The sequence below is a fragment of the Haemaphysalis longicornis genome, unplaced genomic scaffold (assembly GCF_048455015.1).
Source record: "Haemaphysalis longicornis isolate Haplotype H1 unplaced genomic scaffold, Haemaphysalis longicornis Haplotype H1 scaffold_8, whole genome shotgun sequence".
In the NCBI taxonomy this organism is placed as follows: domain Eukaryota; kingdom Metazoa; phylum Arthropoda; class Arachnida; order Ixodida; family Ixodidae; genus Haemaphysalis; species Haemaphysalis longicornis.
Window position 1 is genome coordinate 182866212 of NW_027526445.1, and position 20740 is coordinate 182886951.

At 48.1% G+C, this 20740-nt stretch overlaps 1 protein-coding gene across 1 annotated transcript in view; it reads right to left on the reverse strand.

Moving 5' to 3' along the window:
* The window catches only part of LOC144149272 (uncharacterized), a gene marked incomplete in the record, with an annotated part of 436446 nt that overhangs the window by 39040 nt on the left and 376666 nt on the right, over positions 1-20740 (reverse strand). The window contains 3 exon segments of the mRNA XM_077680825.1: positions 3112-3205; positions 5277-5441; positions 6759-6890. Of these exon segments, the coding sequence (XP_077536951.1) occupies positions 3112-3205; positions 5277-5441; positions 6759-6890 (391 nt within the window).

Sequence of the window (20740 nt, forward strand, 5' to 3'; positions counted from 1 at the left end):
AAAAAAAACCCCGAAGCCCCAAGAAAGCAATACGGTTATGCCGTGAAAACGGCAACCTGACCACTCCGCCACCCTAAAGGCGAGAGGAGTTCGGTAGTTAGGAGCGGCGGGAAACGAACATGCACAGCCAACTGGAAAGAGAAAAAAAACTCCTAGGTTTATAATAAATTCTCTTTTTGTGTGGAATTGAACCTGAGTCGCTCTCGTTATGAAACTGTTCTCTATCCGATTGAGCTATCATCGCATTACGGGCGCACAGCATTTCTTTTTGGTTCGTAGCGAGGTGCGTTGACTTTGGACATGACCGCGGGTTCTAGCGCGTGCTAACGCGCCCCACTTTGGGAGAAATGTGAAAGACACTGGCGAAACAATACTGGTTTGCCAGTCATGCAGCACTTTCAGCGTCAAGTTCGGAAATAAATGTCAGGTGCAACAGCCGGGTTTCCGACAAACGGAGACGGGCCGCCAGCTCTGCTCTTTCTCCGGCCTAGAGCCCCTAGCGCAGGCTGCGCCAACAATGTTTTTCTTATTAAAATTTTAAGTCTACATGGAAGGGCCTACTCTAGAGTAAGCCTGTGTGTGCACTTTGAATTCACGTCTTTTTAAAGTCCTGTTTCAATAAGCAGTCGTGCTATCACCCTCCCTCGGGGCTTCCTGCGCGGAGAACCACATTTCAACTTGTCAATGGAATCCAAGCTGTATCGAATGAAATGCGCCTACAACGGCCTTCCTTTCGTACGTTTTCCCCAACGCACTGACTCAGGGCAACCGAATAAATATCAGCATAAACAAACACAGACATTGCAATTCGCGTAAACACGCATTGGTGCGAATATCGCGCCACAGGAATAAATTTCCTTCCAGCTTATAAGAAGACGGAGTTTAAAGGACCAGCCAGCAACAACTTGCGAGGCATCTCGAGGAGCAAGCGTAGCAGACGACGGAAGTGGAACAAGCGACACGTGCACATCGCACAAGACCGGTGCCATCGCGAGAGGGACAAGAGGAAAGAAAACATTAATAAGGCGTAGCGGCGAAACCGCCGACATAAATCGCCCATGTTGGTGAAGGCACGCTTGAAAGCCCTCTTCCGGCTGCCCCCTCCCCCGCACACGCACCTTCTTTCGCGTGTTGCTTATCAGAGCGAGGCAGGCGGCGCCTGCGAGAATGGCTTCACCCGCGAGCACTGCATCTGGCCCCTCGCCACCGCGCTTGCTGTTAAATAATCCCGCTTTCACTGAGAGTCAGCCATTTTGAGATGACGTCACGTCCACGATGTCTCTGCGGACACTGGTTGCGCAAGAATAGACTTTGTGTTGCTAGGGTCTCTTAAAATTGGACGGTCTGGGGAAAGTGAGGGTTGCACAGCTTTTACGAAGCGATAAGGATCGTTACACCCAAGTCCTTAAGTTATTAGGCAGCTACGCTAGTAGTCTCCAGACAACAAAAAAGAACTACAACGAGAGCTAATGCATCAAACTACTATTTTTCTACGTAACATGGTGTTAAAGTGCCAGCAAAAAACTGCGAATTAGGAAAATTTTCTGCTGCACACAAAACTGGCACTACGAGTTTCGGTTTCGCAGATGCCGCGTGAATTGTCATTTTTTATGTAACTTTTGGAGGAAGCTGGCTAGGCAAGAAATTTTCAGCAAAATTATGTCCAATAATTCACCATCTAAAAAAAAAAAACAAGAAATCGATATTTAGCGAAAGACTTTGAGATTTTGGCGTGGCTGCACACAATTAATGCTCGAGAATTTTTTTTCTCATTACTGCGCCGGCCATTTCGCTACTATTTGTGTTTACGAATGACAACGACCGCTGGTTTTTTTTTATTAAGGCATATAAGGCTACCGCCTTAATCTAGGCTGTCAAGGCTACAAGTTCGGGTGGCCTAATCTATAGCGGTGGCCCAAGCTCGGCCTTCTCAGCATCACGCTCCGTCTGCTGAACCGTTACCCTTTTGTACCTTTCCTGTGGAAGAAGCCGACGCAAACCACCCCTTATGTACCCGCCGAGGACTTCAAACCGGACGCATTCAACATTTTTGAGGTACAGGACTGCACCTTGGAACACCGCCATATCCCTAGCGATGGATATAAGGCCCCCAGCAACGGTGTCGGCTCGCATTTCTGTGGGAAACTCGTGGAATGCTGTAAGAATGAGAACTGAGTACATTTATGCTGTGGGGCAATCTCTGGCCAATAAAAAAAACTTTCATGCATGCATGCTAGGGCTCCGGTCTAGATACGGCTACCCGCTAGAGATTGCCTTTTAAAGACATCGGCTACCGAAACGCGAAATTTTTTTTCGGTCGGCTCGTCTGTCTTTTTGTGCATCTGACCCCCGACTCAACCGCCCCGCCAAAAGTTTTTCTTGAACAAGAAATTTATATAAATAAAACATTTTACATTTATTAACTTTAGAAACATGCTCCACATTTGCCAACATTGTTCAGGAAAAGATAATATCAGGCGTATTTGATGGAAAACGTCAACACGTAACTAATGTTTATAGTATTTTTTTATTTGAAAGTAGATGTGTTCTCAATTTTCGTCAATGCGAATTAAAAAAAAAAGCGTTGAAAGCAATGTTTTACGAATGTCCTAACCAGTGCCTTAACCATGTGTTAACAATGTTTTATTGATGTTTTAACCACGAAATTCCGAGGCTCGCGCTATTGACTAGAGTGCTAAGTATCAACAGTTTCAAAAGATGGCGCAGAAGTGCGAACGAGGCAAAATTGAGCTCTGTAGACCTCCAACGGGTAGAAAGAGGCAACAGAGGAATGAGGGAAGTGACTGAGAGATGTGCGGGTGGGACAGCTGAGGCGGTTACGTGGCAGGGGTGACGAAAAACTATATAGTCTTTAGATGACATTCGCAGCGACGCGACCAGATAAAGGGATTATTTGATACAAGCCACATTCAGGGCAGGTACAGGGCTTATTTCCCTTTTACAGAACTAACCCACACTGTGTATACAGTGATATCTCACTATGTTCCTCAAACCCTTAAAACGTTACCCGTTCTCGGACGTCAGCTCCCGAGTGTCCCGTAAGGCCACTCGGTAATAAACGCGGGGTTGCGGACACCGAGTGGCACTCACCGAGTCCTTTCGGCCCGTAGACGAAGAGGCAAGCGTCCGTGCCGTTCACCACGGCCTGCACCAGCTCGGTCAGCGCGCTCGAACACACCTCCGCCTGCGCAGAAGGTCACATTTCGTCAAACAAAGAGCAACGAGAGCATATTAGTGGCCGGGGATGTCTCTTAAGGACATAGTGTTTGATAATGCGGTACACTAAATTGTCGGCGACAGTTGGGAATCATTTCTAATAGCGCGGAAGCATCCCACGATGAGCGCTGTCCTCTGGGTTCTCTGCTTCCCCTAGTACTTCCGCGCTGTGGAAAATGATTGCCAACCAGCGGGCCCAGATTTACATTTACTTTTTGTTGGAGACAATTGGGGGCACAGGGTAGAAAACGCGAATCAGTGAACAGGGCCCGTTGTGGGTCACTACGGCATCTCTGAAAGAGGAGACGCCTAGGGGAAAAGACGCTGGCCACAATAAACAACTCGCTGTCTACAGCATGAAGGTGAAACGCCAGAAGCAGGAAGCACAGTGCCCTTGGGATGTTTTTCCATTTTTTTCCGCACCGTTCCCGGGCTACTTTTTGCATAAAAAATATAAACCATGTGCTCCAGCAATATCTAGTGCTTAGAGTGCGGACGTTTACGGCTGGGAACATAATTTTACACCACGACGAGCTAACTGGGTCGCTAAAGAGTGCGTGTACGGCTAGTGGGCTTGTTATTAAGGAGCTAACATTGTGCAAAAGCGTTTTAGGAAATAGGTGCAGTACCCAAGACCCACGAATACGGGAAGCAAATACGTTCCAATGCTATTTTCTATATCTTTCGCGGATGTTTGATAGTGATTTTGAGCGTCATTGTCTTACTGCGGAGTCTAAAATGGTAGGTGTGTTTTATCTTTCCTGCCGTCATCATCCCTGAATAGAAAAACGTTTTTCCTAAAGCTTTGTATCGAGTGTTCTAATGCGCGTATTTTATAAACATACAGACTGTTAGACCACTGAGACGATAATGTAGGTATGCTAAGTTCGATACGCCTCTTAAAACTGCTTAATTCACAGTAACGTTGCAAATGTCGCGCAGTTCTCCGTATCCGCTGTCGATACATTGGACTGGAGTAGCGGCTCCTCAACACATTTAATTTAATAGTGACACAAAATTAAGTTATACGAGCCTGGTTTATCTGCTAATACCACGCCATACTGGGTTAAATTTACCTGACTCCGTACGTAACAATTGATTGTCGCTGTTAGTACAAATAATACAACTACAGCACTTCCTTCCGGTGGCCTTCCGGTGGTGCTTCAGGTGACCCCACCATGACTCAGAAACAACATACGAGCTGTAACATCCCACGTTCTACAGCTAGAATACACCTATCATTCAACCAAGTTTGATTAAGCTAATTTCTTCACAAGTCAGCTACATCACATTTTAAAAGGATAATTATTTGGTTGCTACGTTTGTTTCCCCGTATAACGACTGGACCACACCCGAATCGTTTAATAAAATCAGGAATGCATTGCCCAACAAAGAAAAACGCCAATAAAAACTATCTTGAAACTGGACTCATCAGCTGCTGTGTTCATCTACGTTTTGATGACGAGAGTGTCTCCGAATGCTTTCTCTCCCCTCTACCATATGTACAAAAACATATCTAAGGTTAGGTCGAATAAAAATGGCGACAGCCTATCTCGTAGTGCGCGACAAAAGGCGACCCACCATCCGCGGCGCTGAAAGAGGTTAAAACTAAGCTAGCAAGGTGGGAAATGGCGTCCGAAAAACCTAGTACAGGGAAACCTCGTTAAACCATACTTGACGGGGACGCGAAGAAAGTACGTACTAAGCGGCACTGCGGTTTATACGAATGCATTAGGTTAAAGTGTAACCGAGTCGGGGATTCGGCTTAACTACGTATAAAAAGAAACTGCGGCTTATGGGGGTGCGGTTTAACGAGGTTCCACTGTATATCTTCAGAACACCGCTTATTCGGCTTCCACAGGTGGCATCCACAAGCGCGATTTATTTTACCATGTTTGCAATAGCGATCCCTACAGCAAGCTTAATCCGTGGCGCGGAGTTCAGAACGGGACAGCATGGTAAGTGTCATCGCCTTAAATAAACACCAATCATTGCGACTGCTCGAGTCTAGATAGAAGTGCGCAATGCCAAGAAACTACCTGGGTAGCGTCTTGGGAGAAGACGGCGTCGAACGCGAACATCTTGGGTGCTGCGACACCAGTAAGTCTGGCTGGGGCCGATGATGGGGAGCTCGGGGTTGTGGGCTCGTCACCCGAAGACTCGCCGCCACCTCCACCGCTTCCGGCCGGGTCGTACAACGTCACCTGCGCGAGGACGGACGTCGACTCCATGAACAAGGAACGAACTTCACTGCACCTATCAGGTCTCGCGTTAACTTGCAGCCATTAAACCTCACACGCGCCTTAACTTAAAAAAATGGATCACAAAGGCTGCCCTTCCGCTCCTCCCCTCCTCCCTTGTCAATCGAAACTGAACATGTTGGGGGAAATTACGAAAAAAGAAACTTGAAATGGAATTTAGTATATGCTGTTCATGGTGCTTTACTTTCGGCAGACCATTCGGATACTGCGAAATCGCATCTGGATATCTTAACCGGCAGTGTCAAAACCTGGCGTTCTTTGGCAGGTGCGTCATGAGCTACACAGGTCTCACTGCCCATTTTTCCATCCACAGTTGCTTAGAGCAGAATTTGAATAATCTACGCGTACTTGAAGAGAGGGGCTATCATTCTTCTTTTCAGAAGAACGGGAGGAATCATAATAAAGAAGAGCGCGATAATTCAAATCACCTCGTGAAATTTCCCCGTCGGATCGTTTGCATTCTGTGATTAAACGATTGTGTTAGTAATCAAATGACGAAAGCTTCACTGCACAATAGTTTGGCCCAACGGAAAGTTGAGCTACTTGGATCTGATTCGTATTTAAAGTGCAGACAGACGATACACAAGAAGAGGACAACACGAGCGCTTGTCCTCTCGTGTTGTGCTCTTCTTGTGTGTCGTCTGCCTGCGCTGTAAATTATAAACAATAGCTTTATCAGAGATCAATCCGCGTATTGTTTTACCACGAAAGTGTTGGAAACAGAAACATTTGAGTGACGTCGTATCCGTCACGGAAGTGACGCCAGTGCAAAGAAGCAAGTGGCATGTAAAGGGTGCACCCCTGCACACAGGGTCTTCTTGCGGGGAAGCAACCTTTATTACTAAAGAGTACGTTATATTTAGGGTTGTACGTTTTCGGGTTTTATATTTTAACACGACAGTGTATTATTTCAGGATACACCAAAATTTCACTGACGTCATATCCGTCGTGGAAATGACACCAGTACACCTTTGCCGAAGTGACCCGCCAGCAGGACGTCGCTCGCTAAGCACACCCACAAGACAGCCGCCAACCCGCAAATCATGGTCAGCTGCAGATGTCGCTGCACATTTCACTTTCGTGTTTTACCGGTTCCTATGACAGAGGAATCAAACCCACTTTTTTTTCATACACATCGGCAGTTTTTTAAGCCATGCTGGCGACCATTTCCAAGTCTCCTGTTTGTTGTAACATCTTCAGTCACTCGCTCCATTGCGTAAAGCCATTGCTCGTGGCTATCCGTTCAGGTGGAGGACGCACCTGCTTCTTGCGAGAGTCGACGAGCAGGAAGCTGGATGCCCCGGCTGCTCCTCCGTGCTGCGCTGATGAGGAAGAGCACGAAGACTGGCCTCCCGCCGGAGCCACGGGGCACACCCGAAGCATCACCTTCACCTGTTATAAACAACGGGAAGCAGAGAAGGGAATGAGAAATTACAATGTGGTACTCATAATTGCGGCAAGCTGAACCAAAGTAAGCACCGTCACAACCGCGCGCTTGACTGTCCTTGTCTCCTAAGCTCAGTTCATCTTCGAGTGCCGAGCAGACCACTGCGCCCGCATGGCTGCTTTAATGTAGATAGAGTACTGACCCTGTTATTCTTAATTCTTCCTCCACACCGGCCTCCAGTCGAGGAGATTCTTGAAAGCGATTTTTGCATGTAAAAGCACTGCGGTATCCTCCACTGGGCCGAGCGGAGGACACATGGGGTGGAGGACAGACACAGAATACGGCCATGAGCATGACACTAGTGAGCCGATGCCAACATGCGTTCAACAGCCTGTTTTTACATTCCATTGGCATCTTGTGTGACACTGTTTCCTTTTTAAGCGGTCTTTGAAAAATTCGATATTTTCATTACTCACGTCCTGGAGTGGTCGTATCTGTGCGTCTTAGAGCAAAACGACCACCGTGCTCTTATGGTAAGGTATGCATACGCCGCTTACGACCTCCGAGCTCTTGATGTGAAATCTTTTTGTTGCCTCCTTTGTTCACATTCCGCTTTGGTACATACCTACACATTTATTTTTATCCATGTCTGGTTTAGCCCTCTACCTTGTATGCTGTCCGTCTGTGTGCTTTATATTGCTCATGTACGCAGTGCATCACTTGAGAAACCCCAGCGATGCTGGTGAGCACTTAAAATAAATAAATAAATAAATAAATAAATAAATAAATAAATAAATAAATAAATAAATAAATAAATAAATAAATAAATAAATAAATAAATAAATAAATCAGTTATTCTTTCTTCAGACATTTGCAATTAGGTTCTGCTTAGCCCCATCCGTAAAAGCAGCTGGCTCAAAAGAACAGATACCATTGGGCACGTCCTGTTCACCGTATTTGCAGTCTTTATCGATCGCACCAGAACTGGGTAAAGTAAGTTCGAATCTAAGGCATTTATTTTTTTCGGGAGTTAGATTATGCAACACAAGCAACCTGTGGTCAAACGTTTACAGGAAAAGAATTCGACTTCCAACGTTAATTTCTCTGCTCACTGGCAAATACGCTTTTGCTACGCGTATTTTGATGAGACCCGGAAGCGTGATTCTTTGCTTACAAATTCAAATAAAGTGCTGAGGCCCCAGACAGCAGAGAAACTAACGTTTAAAGTCGAAATCGGGACCTGTAAAATTATGACTCCAGGTGTACTTGATAGCGCTGAGAAGCCGCTGCAAATTCTCCAAGCGCTCACTGAGGTTTGTACATGTCAAAATCGTGCGTTATAGATATAAAAGCTATATTTTAGCTCTGCAAGGCCTGAAACTTCTAACCGGGACAAGCAATCGTCTTCCTGGGGGAGTTCACTCTAGCGGAGTTTGCTGCAGCAAGGACGCGTAGCGATTGCTCGTGCAGGGCATTCGCCACGCGACGGTAAGAAAAGAAATCACAGACGATCACAACAATGTGAAGAGACGTAGAGCAACAGCTCTCCGTGTACTGTTGATCGATAACGACGGTTCCCCAAGTACGATTTGTCCCACGGTACAGCCTACGGTTATCGTTGTTTAAACGAGAAATTGAGAAAATGCTGTGCCCCGCACGTGTGATATTATCGGCCTGCAGCAGATGAGCTCCCAGATATACCCAGTCATGTAACTGCATTGACATTTTTGGTTACTCCTCCGTGCAAACCTGTTTTCTGTTTTTGTGCGCATGTGTCCTCAAAGTCAAAGTTTTGTAATGTACTCATTAAAGAGTTTTGATATGTGATGAGTCGGAAGATAGTGTGGTTATATGAGTGCACAGCGTCCACTCCCTTTCTTGTTAGAAGCATTTAGACGGTTGGAAACAATGCTCAGCGCAGAACGACCTAGCACTACACGGACACTTCAGAAGTTATTTACTCGTGAGTCCATTTTGTGCCAGTTCATGGGGCAATTTTTTACTCTTCCCCCTGCACCTCCCCCCCTTCCCGCAGGTGCAGCAACTGAAATGCTGATTATGAAGATCCGAAAACATAGGAGAGAAAACACAACCGACAAAACACAGCACCAGTATCCGAGGGTTCTATTCGTCAGTTTATAAAAGAACAGGCACCCGATGTTGTTGTTCAGGGCAGAACTAGAAACAGAAAGAAGAGAAGACGCATGAAGGGTAAACGTCTAATTGATAGCCCTATCACAAAATAAGTGCTCCTTGTCTTCCAAATGCCAGCCCAATAAAAAAGCCATCTTTTCAATATCCCATTGCAAATGTTTGTTTTCGCGGAGAGATCGCCGCACAATACCACTGCTCTGGTTCCATCCTATTGAGCTCCGGTAAGGAATGACCCTGAAGTAGTGTCCCGGAGGATGGAAGAGGCAGTAAGGTTAAAGTGGTTATTTCGGGATACCTATACACACGCCGTACAAGATAGCGTTCGGTCGACCGAGCTCGTAACTCTTTCCGCTACGAGTCCCTGCCCCCAGGAGAACGGGCAATCGGGGCGGACAGAGGATCATGAGTGGATGAAGACCGCCAGGGCCAGCCCTGAAACAGCTTCAGCCGGGAGTGTCACCCCAAAATAGGGAACCGCGCGGCCTCGAGACGAGCACCTCTAGAATTGGACGAAGCGAAGGCCTCTCAAAATGTGGTTGAACGGCTCCAACCTCGTTGGAACAACTGGTGCTTTCTTTGCGGCAGTAGAGACATGCCTCCCAAACCAACGCAGGAATGGACCAGGCAAAAAAGAATGGACATGGGGCGAGGTGAGCCAAGTGTACAGATGAGAGAGGAGAGGAAGAGGAGAAAAGCGGACGGAAATGCCGAGAGGTTATCCAGGCGTAGATGGTAAACAGTAGGGGATGGAGAGGCGTCCTTCGGGTAGGTGTGCAAGCACTTTATCTTTTTCCCAAATATCGAGAACGAATATGCGCGTCTTTTGGAAAGCACCACTGGTCTCCCTTGCTCTGCTGGTGTGACGGCGGATGACGATGCGAAATAGCGCACCCCCTATGAGTGCCCATGATCATCCTAAGAGAACGGCATGCTCAGGGAGGTAAACTCATTTCCTTGGAACGTAAAGTAAAGAGCCACTGCTCAAACCAACCCATGCCCGATAAGAAGGCGGTCTAACATACAACCGCCATCTCATTCCGCCTTGGGATTGGCTCCTCATGAACAACCTCGCCGTCTACATGATAGTGTTTTTAGATTTTTCAAAAAGGAGGGACCGAAGTGTTTTCGAGGAAGAAAAGTTGATTTTGATACTTAAAGCACTCCGTAGTGGTATGCCACGTTTTGCGCTTACCCTCGTATTCAATCCCACAGAACGCAGTATTTGCTTGCCGTGGTGCGCAAGCGCTGTTCAGCATAAGGCAAGATACTTAGCTTGCCATGTTCATGACTAGGACACAGCCGGCTGTGCTCATACAACCTGTTTGCTTGTGTTTGTTTGTTTCTACAACCACTTCGCGCGGGGACTTGCTTGCTCTCGTACCTGAGCAGTGCGCGATCAATACACAAGAAAGCCCACTTCCGAAGACGAAGTAAAGGAAGCAAATCCACAGCGGATGTACAGATTAGTAATTAGAAAATGACAGAGAAAAGATAGGGTCCATTCTTTGGTGAAAAGAAGGGAAGCAAAAAGCCATCAGAGCACAGAATGCAGTGACAGTCGAGTTCGGAAACACGCAAATACGAACGCACTTTTCGTCTCACTCCGATACTCTTGTAAATAAGGATTTGGTTGAATAGGAACAGTTGTCGCGCGAAATACCGAAATAGAAAAATCGGCTGGTTAATAAGATATTCCATAATGCGAAATTTGTGCGCAGGGCGAACTGCAGTCTCTGGGTGACGGTGCATACCTGCTGCATCTCACGAAGTTATCGACACATCAGTGAACGCCCGAAGGCGCGCGATTTACTCTGGGGTTGTCTCCTAGCGCGTTGCCGCGGGGACCCAGTCTAGCGCGTTTCGCCATAATTTCATCCACCGCTTTCCCAGTCGCTCTTTCTTCGGTGGCCTCTCCGTTCTCTCAGTTATATCTTAGCGCGTCGCCGCCGGAGAGAATGTCTCGAGCTGTCTCTGCATACCGCCGCCCTCTCACACTTTCGCCGTATTTTCATCCTGCGCTTTCGGGCTCATTCTATCTCGTTTGTCTTCCCATTCGTTCGCTCAGTTATAACGAGGAACGGCGGCACCGCGAAACCACAGCAGCGGGCGTTTAAGTGCCGCACACCAAAACGTACCCGCAATCCCTCTCCCCAACATGCTACTCCCCCATCCATCGCTCTGTCTCTCGTGAGGAGCACAAGTTTCAATAAAACGTGTTGCTTGTCTATTTGAACATACTTAATGGGAGGCTCAGCGCAAAGAAGACGAGGACGGTGGCAGACAAAACAGGCGCTCATCATGTCTGTCTTGTCTTATCTTGTTTATCTTACCTTATCTGGTCCTGTCGGTGGCTGACAAGATAGCACCTGCCTTGTCTGCCACCGTCCTCGTCTCCTTTGCGCTGAGACTCCCATTAAGCACAAGTTTTGTTCCCGCCTTTGCGTGATGAATACGAACGTATTCATCACTTATGAACCGGATCTTGTTTGTCAAAGCTTGGAAATTGAAGCCGCGCCCTAGGCAATCATACATTACTGATTGGGATGACTTTAGACAGATTCGAGAACAGGACACGGCCCTATCTCCCACCGTAAGTGAAGGCAGTCTCCAAGACTGGGTTCATAATATATTATCAGACGCGTGCTCAGCCACTAAGGCGATAGACCCAGATCTTCCCTCGGACACTGCTGACTCGCGCCTACAACATATGTGGGCTGCTTACAAAGGCATACAACGCCGGTGGAGAAAAAACAAACGCAATCGCAAGCTTCGCCGCAAATTAGCCGATTTAGAAACTGCCATACAGGAACACGCCATTCGCCTGTCGTGCGATCAATGGAATCAGGTGTGTGATCAAATGCACGGGAACTTAAGCATGAAAAGAACCTGGTCCCTCTTGAAACACCTGCTGGACCCCAGCCGGTCAAAAACCGAGCAAAATAATCGTCTCACCTCCATCGTTCACAATTTTCCGGGCACGAATGAGGAGTTAATAGACAAACTCAGTTTCCTTTACATCCCCACGGGAGCCAACTATTCTCTCCCACCGTACAAAGGTCCCAAGAACGTAGACCTCGACGCTGACATCACAGAGGCGGAAGTAAGAGGAGCCCTCCTCAGACTTCGCCCTGGGTCAGCGCCAGGGCCAGATGGAGTAACAAACAAAATGCTCCGAAATCTTGATGATAATTCTATTTCGACTCTAACAGCGTATTTTAACTACTTCTGGCAGCGCGGCTCATTGCCCTCGTCCTGGAAGTACGCCAAAATTACCCTGATTCCCAAGCCCGGAAAACCAATGTCCATCGAGCACCTCAGACCCATTTCCTTAACTTCATGCATGGGGAAAGTCTTGGAACACATCCTACTATCTCGCCTCACGTCTCATCTAAATTCATCATGCGCACTACCGCATTCCATGATAGGCTTCCGACCTGGACTATCGACCCAAGACATCCTCCTTCAATTATCCCGGGAAATTATAACTCCTCCTCATGCATTAGACACAGCAGCGATCCTGGCCCTTGACTTAACCAAGGCGTTCGACAGGGTCTCGCACACAGCAATACTTCAGGGGTTAGCATCTATCAATCCAGGCGAACGCATGTACAACTACGTCCGTGATTTCTTGACAGATCGCAAGGCTTTCATTCAGATTGGTGATGTTACATCAAATATAATCTCTCTTTCATCCATAGGAACACCACAAGGTGCGGTGCTATCACCATTGCTTTTCAATCTTGCCATAATGAACATTCCGAGAAAGCTCGAACAGATCCCCCACCTGAAATTCAGTCTATACGCGGACGATATTACCCTCTGGGTCGCAGGAGGTAGTGACGCTCTCATTGAAGAAACCCTCCAACTTGGAGCCCAGACAGTCGCGGACGAAGCCAAGCTTGCTGGACTGACCTGTTCGCCTACCAAATCAGAACTACTACTCATGCCACCAAAACGTGGCACTAAAACACCACCCAATATTAGAATCTCCATTGATAATTACCCGATCCCAGAGGTACACACTCTAAAGATACTCGGACTGCTCATACAACAAAATAGGGCAAACACACAATTCCTCACGCAGCTTAGCAAGCACGTCACACAGACTATCGGACTGATAAGACGTATAGCGACTCGGCGTCAGGGCTTACGAGAAAATGAGAGGATACGCTTGATCCAAGCCTTCGTCGTGAGCAGGATCACGTACTCTCTGCCGTACCTCCACGTCAGCGCTACTGAACTTGAAAAAATCAACTGCCTCATTCGAAAAGCTTACAAAGCGGCACTTCAACTGCCCCTGCACACATCCACTGCCAGATTCGAACATCTAGGGGTGCACAACACGGCAGAAGAGCTAGTAGAAGCGCACCTTTCTGCTCAAATAGCCCGTCTAGCGACTACCCCTACAGGATTGCACATTCTTGAAAGAGTTGGCCTTAATATCCCGGCAGGCTTAGACCGGAAAGTCTCCATTCCGCATACCACCCACGCTCAACTCATAGTTCGGCCACTACCCCGCAATATGCATCCAACATATAACGTGGGCCGAAGAACACAAAGGGCACGAGCACTCGAGAGGCGTCTTCCAATCCGCCAAGATATCCACTACGTGGACGCTGCTGAATATCGCCACCATGACGCATATGCGATAGCCGTGATCAACAGGCCCGACTCCCCTCCCATTAACTCCCTCACGGTGAACACCCCTCATCCCGGAGAGGCGGAAGAGGCGGCAATAGCGCTAGCGCTGTCACACAGGCCGACCCCCGCAATTATAATCTCAGATTCCCAAACGGCCTTTCGAAATTTCGCTCGTGGCCTTATTTCGCCACTCGCCCTCAAAATTCTGGCTCAAAATTCGCCAACCTCCCCGGTAGAACTAATTTGGACCCCGGCTCATGCCGGCCTCGGAGGAAATGAGGCAGCCCACGTCGTCGCTCGAGGACTTACAATCCGAGCGGGCCCCAGCCTCGTTCCCTACCATGGGGCCAGATCTGCCAGGGACAGACTGACTACTTACCACGACATTGTCAGTCATTACCGCCTCGCCCGCCGCAAATACCCCCCTGCAAATTCCCAGCTCACCCACGCGCAGGAACGCACATGGCGACTCCTCCAGACTTACACTCTCCCTTGCCGAGCGGTACTTCACCACATCCACCCCTCCCTTTACCCTTCCCCCAATTGTCCTGCCTGTGGCACACGCTCCACTGTACCCCACTCCATGTGGGGCTGCCCTAAAGACCCTTTCCCTCTAATTTCCTCCGACGAGCAGTGGGAGGGGGCGCTGGGTAGCTCTGACCTAGGGACACAACTCTCCCTCGTGGACAGGGCTACGCTAGTCGCCGCCAGGCTGGAGCCTGCGGCCACCCCGACCCCTTAAACCTACTGCAAATAATAAAGTTTTTTCTCTCTCTCTCTCTTGGAAATTGGAAATTGTTAGTGTTGTAATATTTTAACGCAAAGAACGTTCTGAAACACCGAGACGCAGAGCACGAAAAGTACGAGGACTGGTCGAAGGACCTAACTTTGCTTGAGGGCGTTATTTTTAAAGAAACGAATTGTCAATGACTCGTTATTGCGCCTAACATGTGCGTGAAACGGACGTCTTCCCTTGAAAAGGTGGTCATGATTAAGGAAATAACGACGTCTTGTGACGTGAGCACCCATGCAAGTCCGTACACACGTACGTGCGAGTAATGTAGGAACAAAATAAGCAGCCTTTTCAGAAAAAACCTCTTTCCCGAAAACTCGTATACGAAGAGCACAAGTGAATTTCAAAAAATGCTGTGCTGCAGCATTTCACAGAAACAGTCTTTATTGCCTTTTGTCCTTACCTTATGCGAGCGCGAGCGGATTTAGGTTATCACGGAGCAAATGTCCGTGAACTACAGTCTTTGCCATATTTGATGGGATATATCAACAGTGATCATGCCACAGACAATTAAAAGTACTACCTTCCTTTTCGAGTAAGTCGGATATACTTTAATCCCGAAAGCTCTTGAAAGCACCTTATTTATACTGTCGTACAATATTACCATCCAAATTGGACGTTGGGATCTGATTCGAATTCCCTGTGGCCCAGAAACGTCAGACGGGGCAAGAAAATTTTGATAGACGGTACGCATGTCCGCGTGTCATTATCATCAGCCTGGCTGTGTCCACAGCAACACGAATGCCGTACCCAAAGATTTTAAGCGATGTCCATCGAGTGCCCGCTGAATTCACCCTTTCCTCCCAAAATTTCCGTAGTTCATCCCTCCAGCGAATTCTTGGCCGACCCCTATTGCATTTACGGCCTCTTGGCAGCCACTCCGTTAAACGGATGGTCTACCTGTTGTCCCTCATTCTCATGACGTGACTCACCCATGCCCGTTTTCTTCACTTAACTTGAGCTAAAATGTCTTCCACGCGAGTTCTTACCCAAGGCGGCAGGAAGGCAAGCAATTCAGCTGAAGGTGCTAACAATCTCTAGGTATTAATTATTGGTACGTTCAATGCTCGAACACTTTCTAGCGAAGCCAGTTTATGGGCGCATGTTCGGGCCGACAAAGGTCGCGTCGTAGCCAGTAATACACAAAGTCCGGTGTAAAGAGAAAGCACTGAGTCGAAATTGAAGTATTTGTTCCTTATTTACAAAACATAACAATAAGGTGTGCATGTCGGTGCAAGAGTACCAGAAGGAAAGGCGTGAATCCGGAGCAGCAATCGTGACAGCTTCATTTGTATCAGAGTATCATGTTCCGATGCGAAAGCCAATCGACCCCAGCAGCAAGTTCGCCGGAAAGAACCTTACGGTGGCCTTGTTAAAGACGACGAGTACAGGCTAGCCGAGCAGCACTTCGCCCCAGTACCACCTGCCACAAGGAAGCGGGACTCCCGGTTCTATTGGCTTGGCTCCCATCGGCAGAATGTGGACGACTGAGAGCCGTTCAATAACTCTGCGGAGCCACCTTGCGAGGCTCGGCTTGAGTGTTCTCCAGGGAGCGGTTCCCCCCTCCGGGGTCCGAACCTTAAGAGACCGGCCCACCTTCTTCTTGCGTATCTGGCTGTAGTGTGTATCCAGTGCCCAGTCGCCTGTTCCGGCAGGTGACCGCGCGATACATACCAATATCAGGCTCAGGAAAAGGCCCTCGGCAGCCTTCATTCACATGCACAGACGGAACAATTTCGATAAGAACGCTTGTTGAAACAGCACCCACAGATTTATAGAGTACAGTACACCAAGATTTTATACAACTCGATTGCCGTCGTTTGGGGATGCTCCCCCTCTATGTTTTATTCATCAACGCGCACGCGCGCCCACACAAACACCTAAGTCTTCCTGCGTGTAACGTTATCATTCGGTTTGCACAATTATTGTCGCGAATACGAATACAACGGCGTGTAAATTGTGCGCCTGTTTTAAATTTAAGTGTCGTTAGGAAAATGCACGAAATGAGTAGCACGCAGAAAAGCATCGCCACCTAGTCGCAAGTGCCTCGAGTCGGAGGGAAGGCCTTCGCCGCATCGGCAGAAACCAAGAGGGCTACAAATCCTGTGGCCGAGTTGGGACGTGGCTACGGCTGCTCGCTTCCGCGGTATAAGGGAGACGCGGATGCCGTTATGGGACGCAGGGGACACGGCCATCGGAAGAGCGTAGTCGAATCATGGTCTCGCGGCCCCAGCTCCCGCTATTTCGGGGGAGAAGCCGAGAAAGCGGAGGTTTGACGATATAGGGAGGTCGCCATGGCCTGAATTCCGGGAATTCAGGGCCGGCTCCTAATGCTTTCGTCGAATACGAGCCGCTGGTGCCGAGAAAATATCGGCTCCCCACCTCCGGTTGCCGGGTCACGTTTCTGCGGAGTCACGTTTGTGCGGTATGCGGTGATACGAATGGGCTGCGGAAACTATGGGCCTTTTAAAGGATGAATCGTGCAGCAAAGGGGCTTCTACGCGTCTAGTGGATCGCGTTGTTGTCGGAACGAACATTGGACCGCAATAGCGAGTAGCCGTTGTTTAAAGGGGAGTTATAGATTTGTGCGCCATGAGCAGCGAAGATCTTAGTAATGTCAAACTCGTCTTAACCGTTTCCACTTAGAGTGGGATGAAATAAACCAACTGACCATCTACTTCCAATCTCAACATAGTCATGTACACAATAGCACTCACGGTTTTTGTGAACAACCAGCAGCCCTTTAAAACCGTGGACTCGACTGCACACACCGTCACCTCAGTACTCCCTGCACTGACACTGATACGACGGCAAGGGTCGCATTGCTTGAGCGATGATCACACATTAAAATTTGGCGAAATTGCAGCCAGGCGATTGGGTAGGATAAATCCCCTAGGTAGGTCGATGTTCATGCTTCAATGTTAGGTAATCGTAGCGATAAGCCTCACGACGTGTAAAGCGACATCAAGCTCATCGTACGTCAAACTGCGGGTACCGGCTGGTGACGTTAGCTTGAAAGCATGAATGTAGGCCTAACGTTGAGCCGTCGCGTACAGCCTCCTCCCGCCTCTCCTTCTTCTGCGCCAACATTTCGGCTGGTTATATTTCGAACCTTCTGGCGCACACCCTCGTTCGAAGTCACATGACGCGTCCTAGCCAATAAGGACGCGAAGCGGTTGCATGCTCGCGTTCGAATCCACTGGAAAATTTGACGAACGGTTCCTGGTTTCACAGCGTATAGTTGAGCGAATCTTACCAAGTGAGGCAACAAATGCTTGACCAATGATCACACAATAATATTTGGCCTAACTGCAGCCGGGCGATTGTGTAGCACATGTAACACGTATGCACCCCCGACCAATAACCTGGAATGATGTATCACGTCATTACGCACCGATATTTTCTACTGATCCAAACTGCAAATTAAAAACGCCACCAGTACTGTCCCAGCGGGTAGATGTAATTCTACATCGCATGCGGTTGAATGACGCATACACACGCAACTTCCTCTTGAAGATGAAACGAACAACGCTGTCACTCTGCCCACACTGCGATGTGCGAGAAACCCTGCAGCACCTGCTCTCTGAATGGGCTCGATTTAGTGAGCAAAGAGCGCCCCTTCCAGTGTCTTTGGGACTGGCGCTTCCCGTGGACATTCAACTAAAGGGCGTTTTAAGACTGGGCAAGTCCCAAACGTGCTTTACGGGCTACAAAAGCTCTGATAGAGTACCTGAAACACACGGGTCTAGACCAGTCTTTGTGAATAAGTCGACGTCTCTGTGCGCATCAAGTTCTTAAGCATCATCGCCATCATCTTCAACTCGTCATCAACTGGAGTATCAAGTTAGGCATTTTAGCCCGGCTAACATCGCCAGACTTTATTAAAGATCGTTCACTCTCTCTCTCGCGTGAGCTAGCACATGTGGCTTAAATTATTGGTACCTTCCAGTTTCTCCATGATGTCACCCCAGTCCTATCCAATCAGATTCAATCCGATCCCAATTCAATCCAGTTTCATCTAGGAAAATTATGCGCTCACCCAGGTGGCATGTAGTTCATAATACAAAAGTCTTGCAGAGTACTCGGATGTCCAACTTTCCTTCTCCTTTGAGCAAAAATTCAGACCTTGGCCATTTGTCAACCCTATTATGGCGTCCTGCAGATACACACGAACGTTGAGACCAACCAATTTCGTTTACAGCAACTCTCGTTGTCAACGGTCTTTTTTTTTTTTTCTGTCGCGTATAGCAGTCGATTGGCAGCGATGCAACACTTTTTTTTAATCTTTCACAAAATGCTGACGAGATCGCCCCTTCCACCTTTTTTTCGCTATCCCTGTCCCGCCTTTCTCCAAACACTGTGTCATCAAAAACGTAATAAAAAATATCCGTGCGAAAAGAAAAAAAAGAAGGCAAAGTTATAAGGCAAAGTGCCGAGTTTGAAATGCATGCAGCGCGGGCACGATTCAAGAGATTAAAACTTCACGGGGACCATCCGCGTTGCTAAATAAAACAAGAAACTGTTACGACTGCCACGACGTAGACAAAGCGGCAGCGAGAGGCACGACGCTCAAGATCCCACGAGGTCTCCCAGAGTCTGGATGAGCGCTCTCGTCCCGAAGGGAGCCTCGTTAGGTTATCAATCATCCCTACTCGTAGGCCCCGACAGTTCGGCGCGTCTACGGAGTAGTTACTTTTCCCCCGCTTCGAGCACCTCCGCACTTCAACGCGGAATGCGTGTCAGCCGATGAATCTGCATCTCGTACAATGTAGCAGTACTGAGACAACTGTCTTCGTAGGCGTCGCCAAATAAACGCGATATTCTCGCGTCAATCAAACTTTATTTTGCAAGTCCGTGTAAAAGGCGTGTGAGCACAGAAGAAAACTGAGCGTACAATTATAAAAACTACTAAGCTTGAAAACAGGATTGCTTCCTTAACAGCTGAGCATAAGGGCAACATCGACGTTCGATATGTTATCCTCATTACCGCAAAAATAAATTAAGCAGCAGCCAGGCACTGATTGGAGAATAGATTAGAAACTGCTTATAGAAAAAAAAATGGCTCCAATTCGCACTGTGAAGTTGGTCGCACTGCGAAGCTGTAAACGACATCCACAACGATCATCCATGCGGCGTCACTTGAATTCACACACGTGGCTCTACAAAGAGTGAAACCAGAGACTTTGCCAGCCGTTATTTAGGATTCGCGAGGACGGCGTCCCAAACGCAGCTACGTCGGCAGAAAGAAAACGAAGAGCAGCGTCTTTCGTAGGGTGAGGAGGATGGCTGCACACGCGGCTATGACGTGATCTCTCTCACTGCCTCCCCCTCCCTCTTGTTTCTTGTTTGCAAAAAGCGTCCCCCCCTTTCCAGACATTAAATCTAAACCACCGTCTGTCTCCCCGTCTCCCTGTGTGGGTGTAGCTTAGTCGGCAAGGCGACGGGCTCTCGCTCCGCTTCTCCATGCTGGCCCAGGTTCGATCCCTGGCGATGACAGTAGTTTGTGTAGCCTGGGTGTAGCCAGCAGCCAGAAGTATCCTGGGATGTTTCTTTGTGTAGCCAGTAGTAGCCTGGGAGTTTTCTGCTGACCCGGACGCAAACATTTCCTTGGCTGGCTAGAGATATACTGCTGCGCAGTGAAAATTTGGGGCGAGACGATATACTGGGGAATTGTCTAATATTCGAATCGTTCTCGCCGCTTTGCCTATCCAGGTTTCCCGGCGGGGTTTACCGGATCTGTGTGGTATAAACAAGCCGGACGCAGCTGTTGGCTTTGTTGTGTTTGGCACCACTCGCGACCGTGTGAGTCGGTATGGCTTTAAAGCGAGAGCTTTCGTAAGGGGACCGATAGCGTTTTGTCAAGAAACTAATGTGTTTTATATAAACCGGTAGGTCGACCGGAAATTTCTGATAAGATCTCTGAACTCGCGGCGTGTGCTTGTTGCATTGTATCAACAGGGCTTGTTGTATAACTGGGCTTGTTGCATTGTATCAAAACAGTTACTTGAAGATCGCGAAAAAGTAACGCTTCTAGATAAAACAACCCAAGCATCCATCTTGGAGAAGGAGTACAATATACCTTTATTTCATGAACCACGTATCGTTATGCATTTAGATCGTTCGTAAACTTCTGTACTTCGTGTTCGAAAAATCGTCGGTTCGTTCTTCGTTTGCGACTTGTGTCTTGGAAGGTTTGACGATTGATTGGGAACACGTGCAGTGGATGTTTGGCGCACTGATAGCTTTCGCGCTTCTCTGAATTTTCTT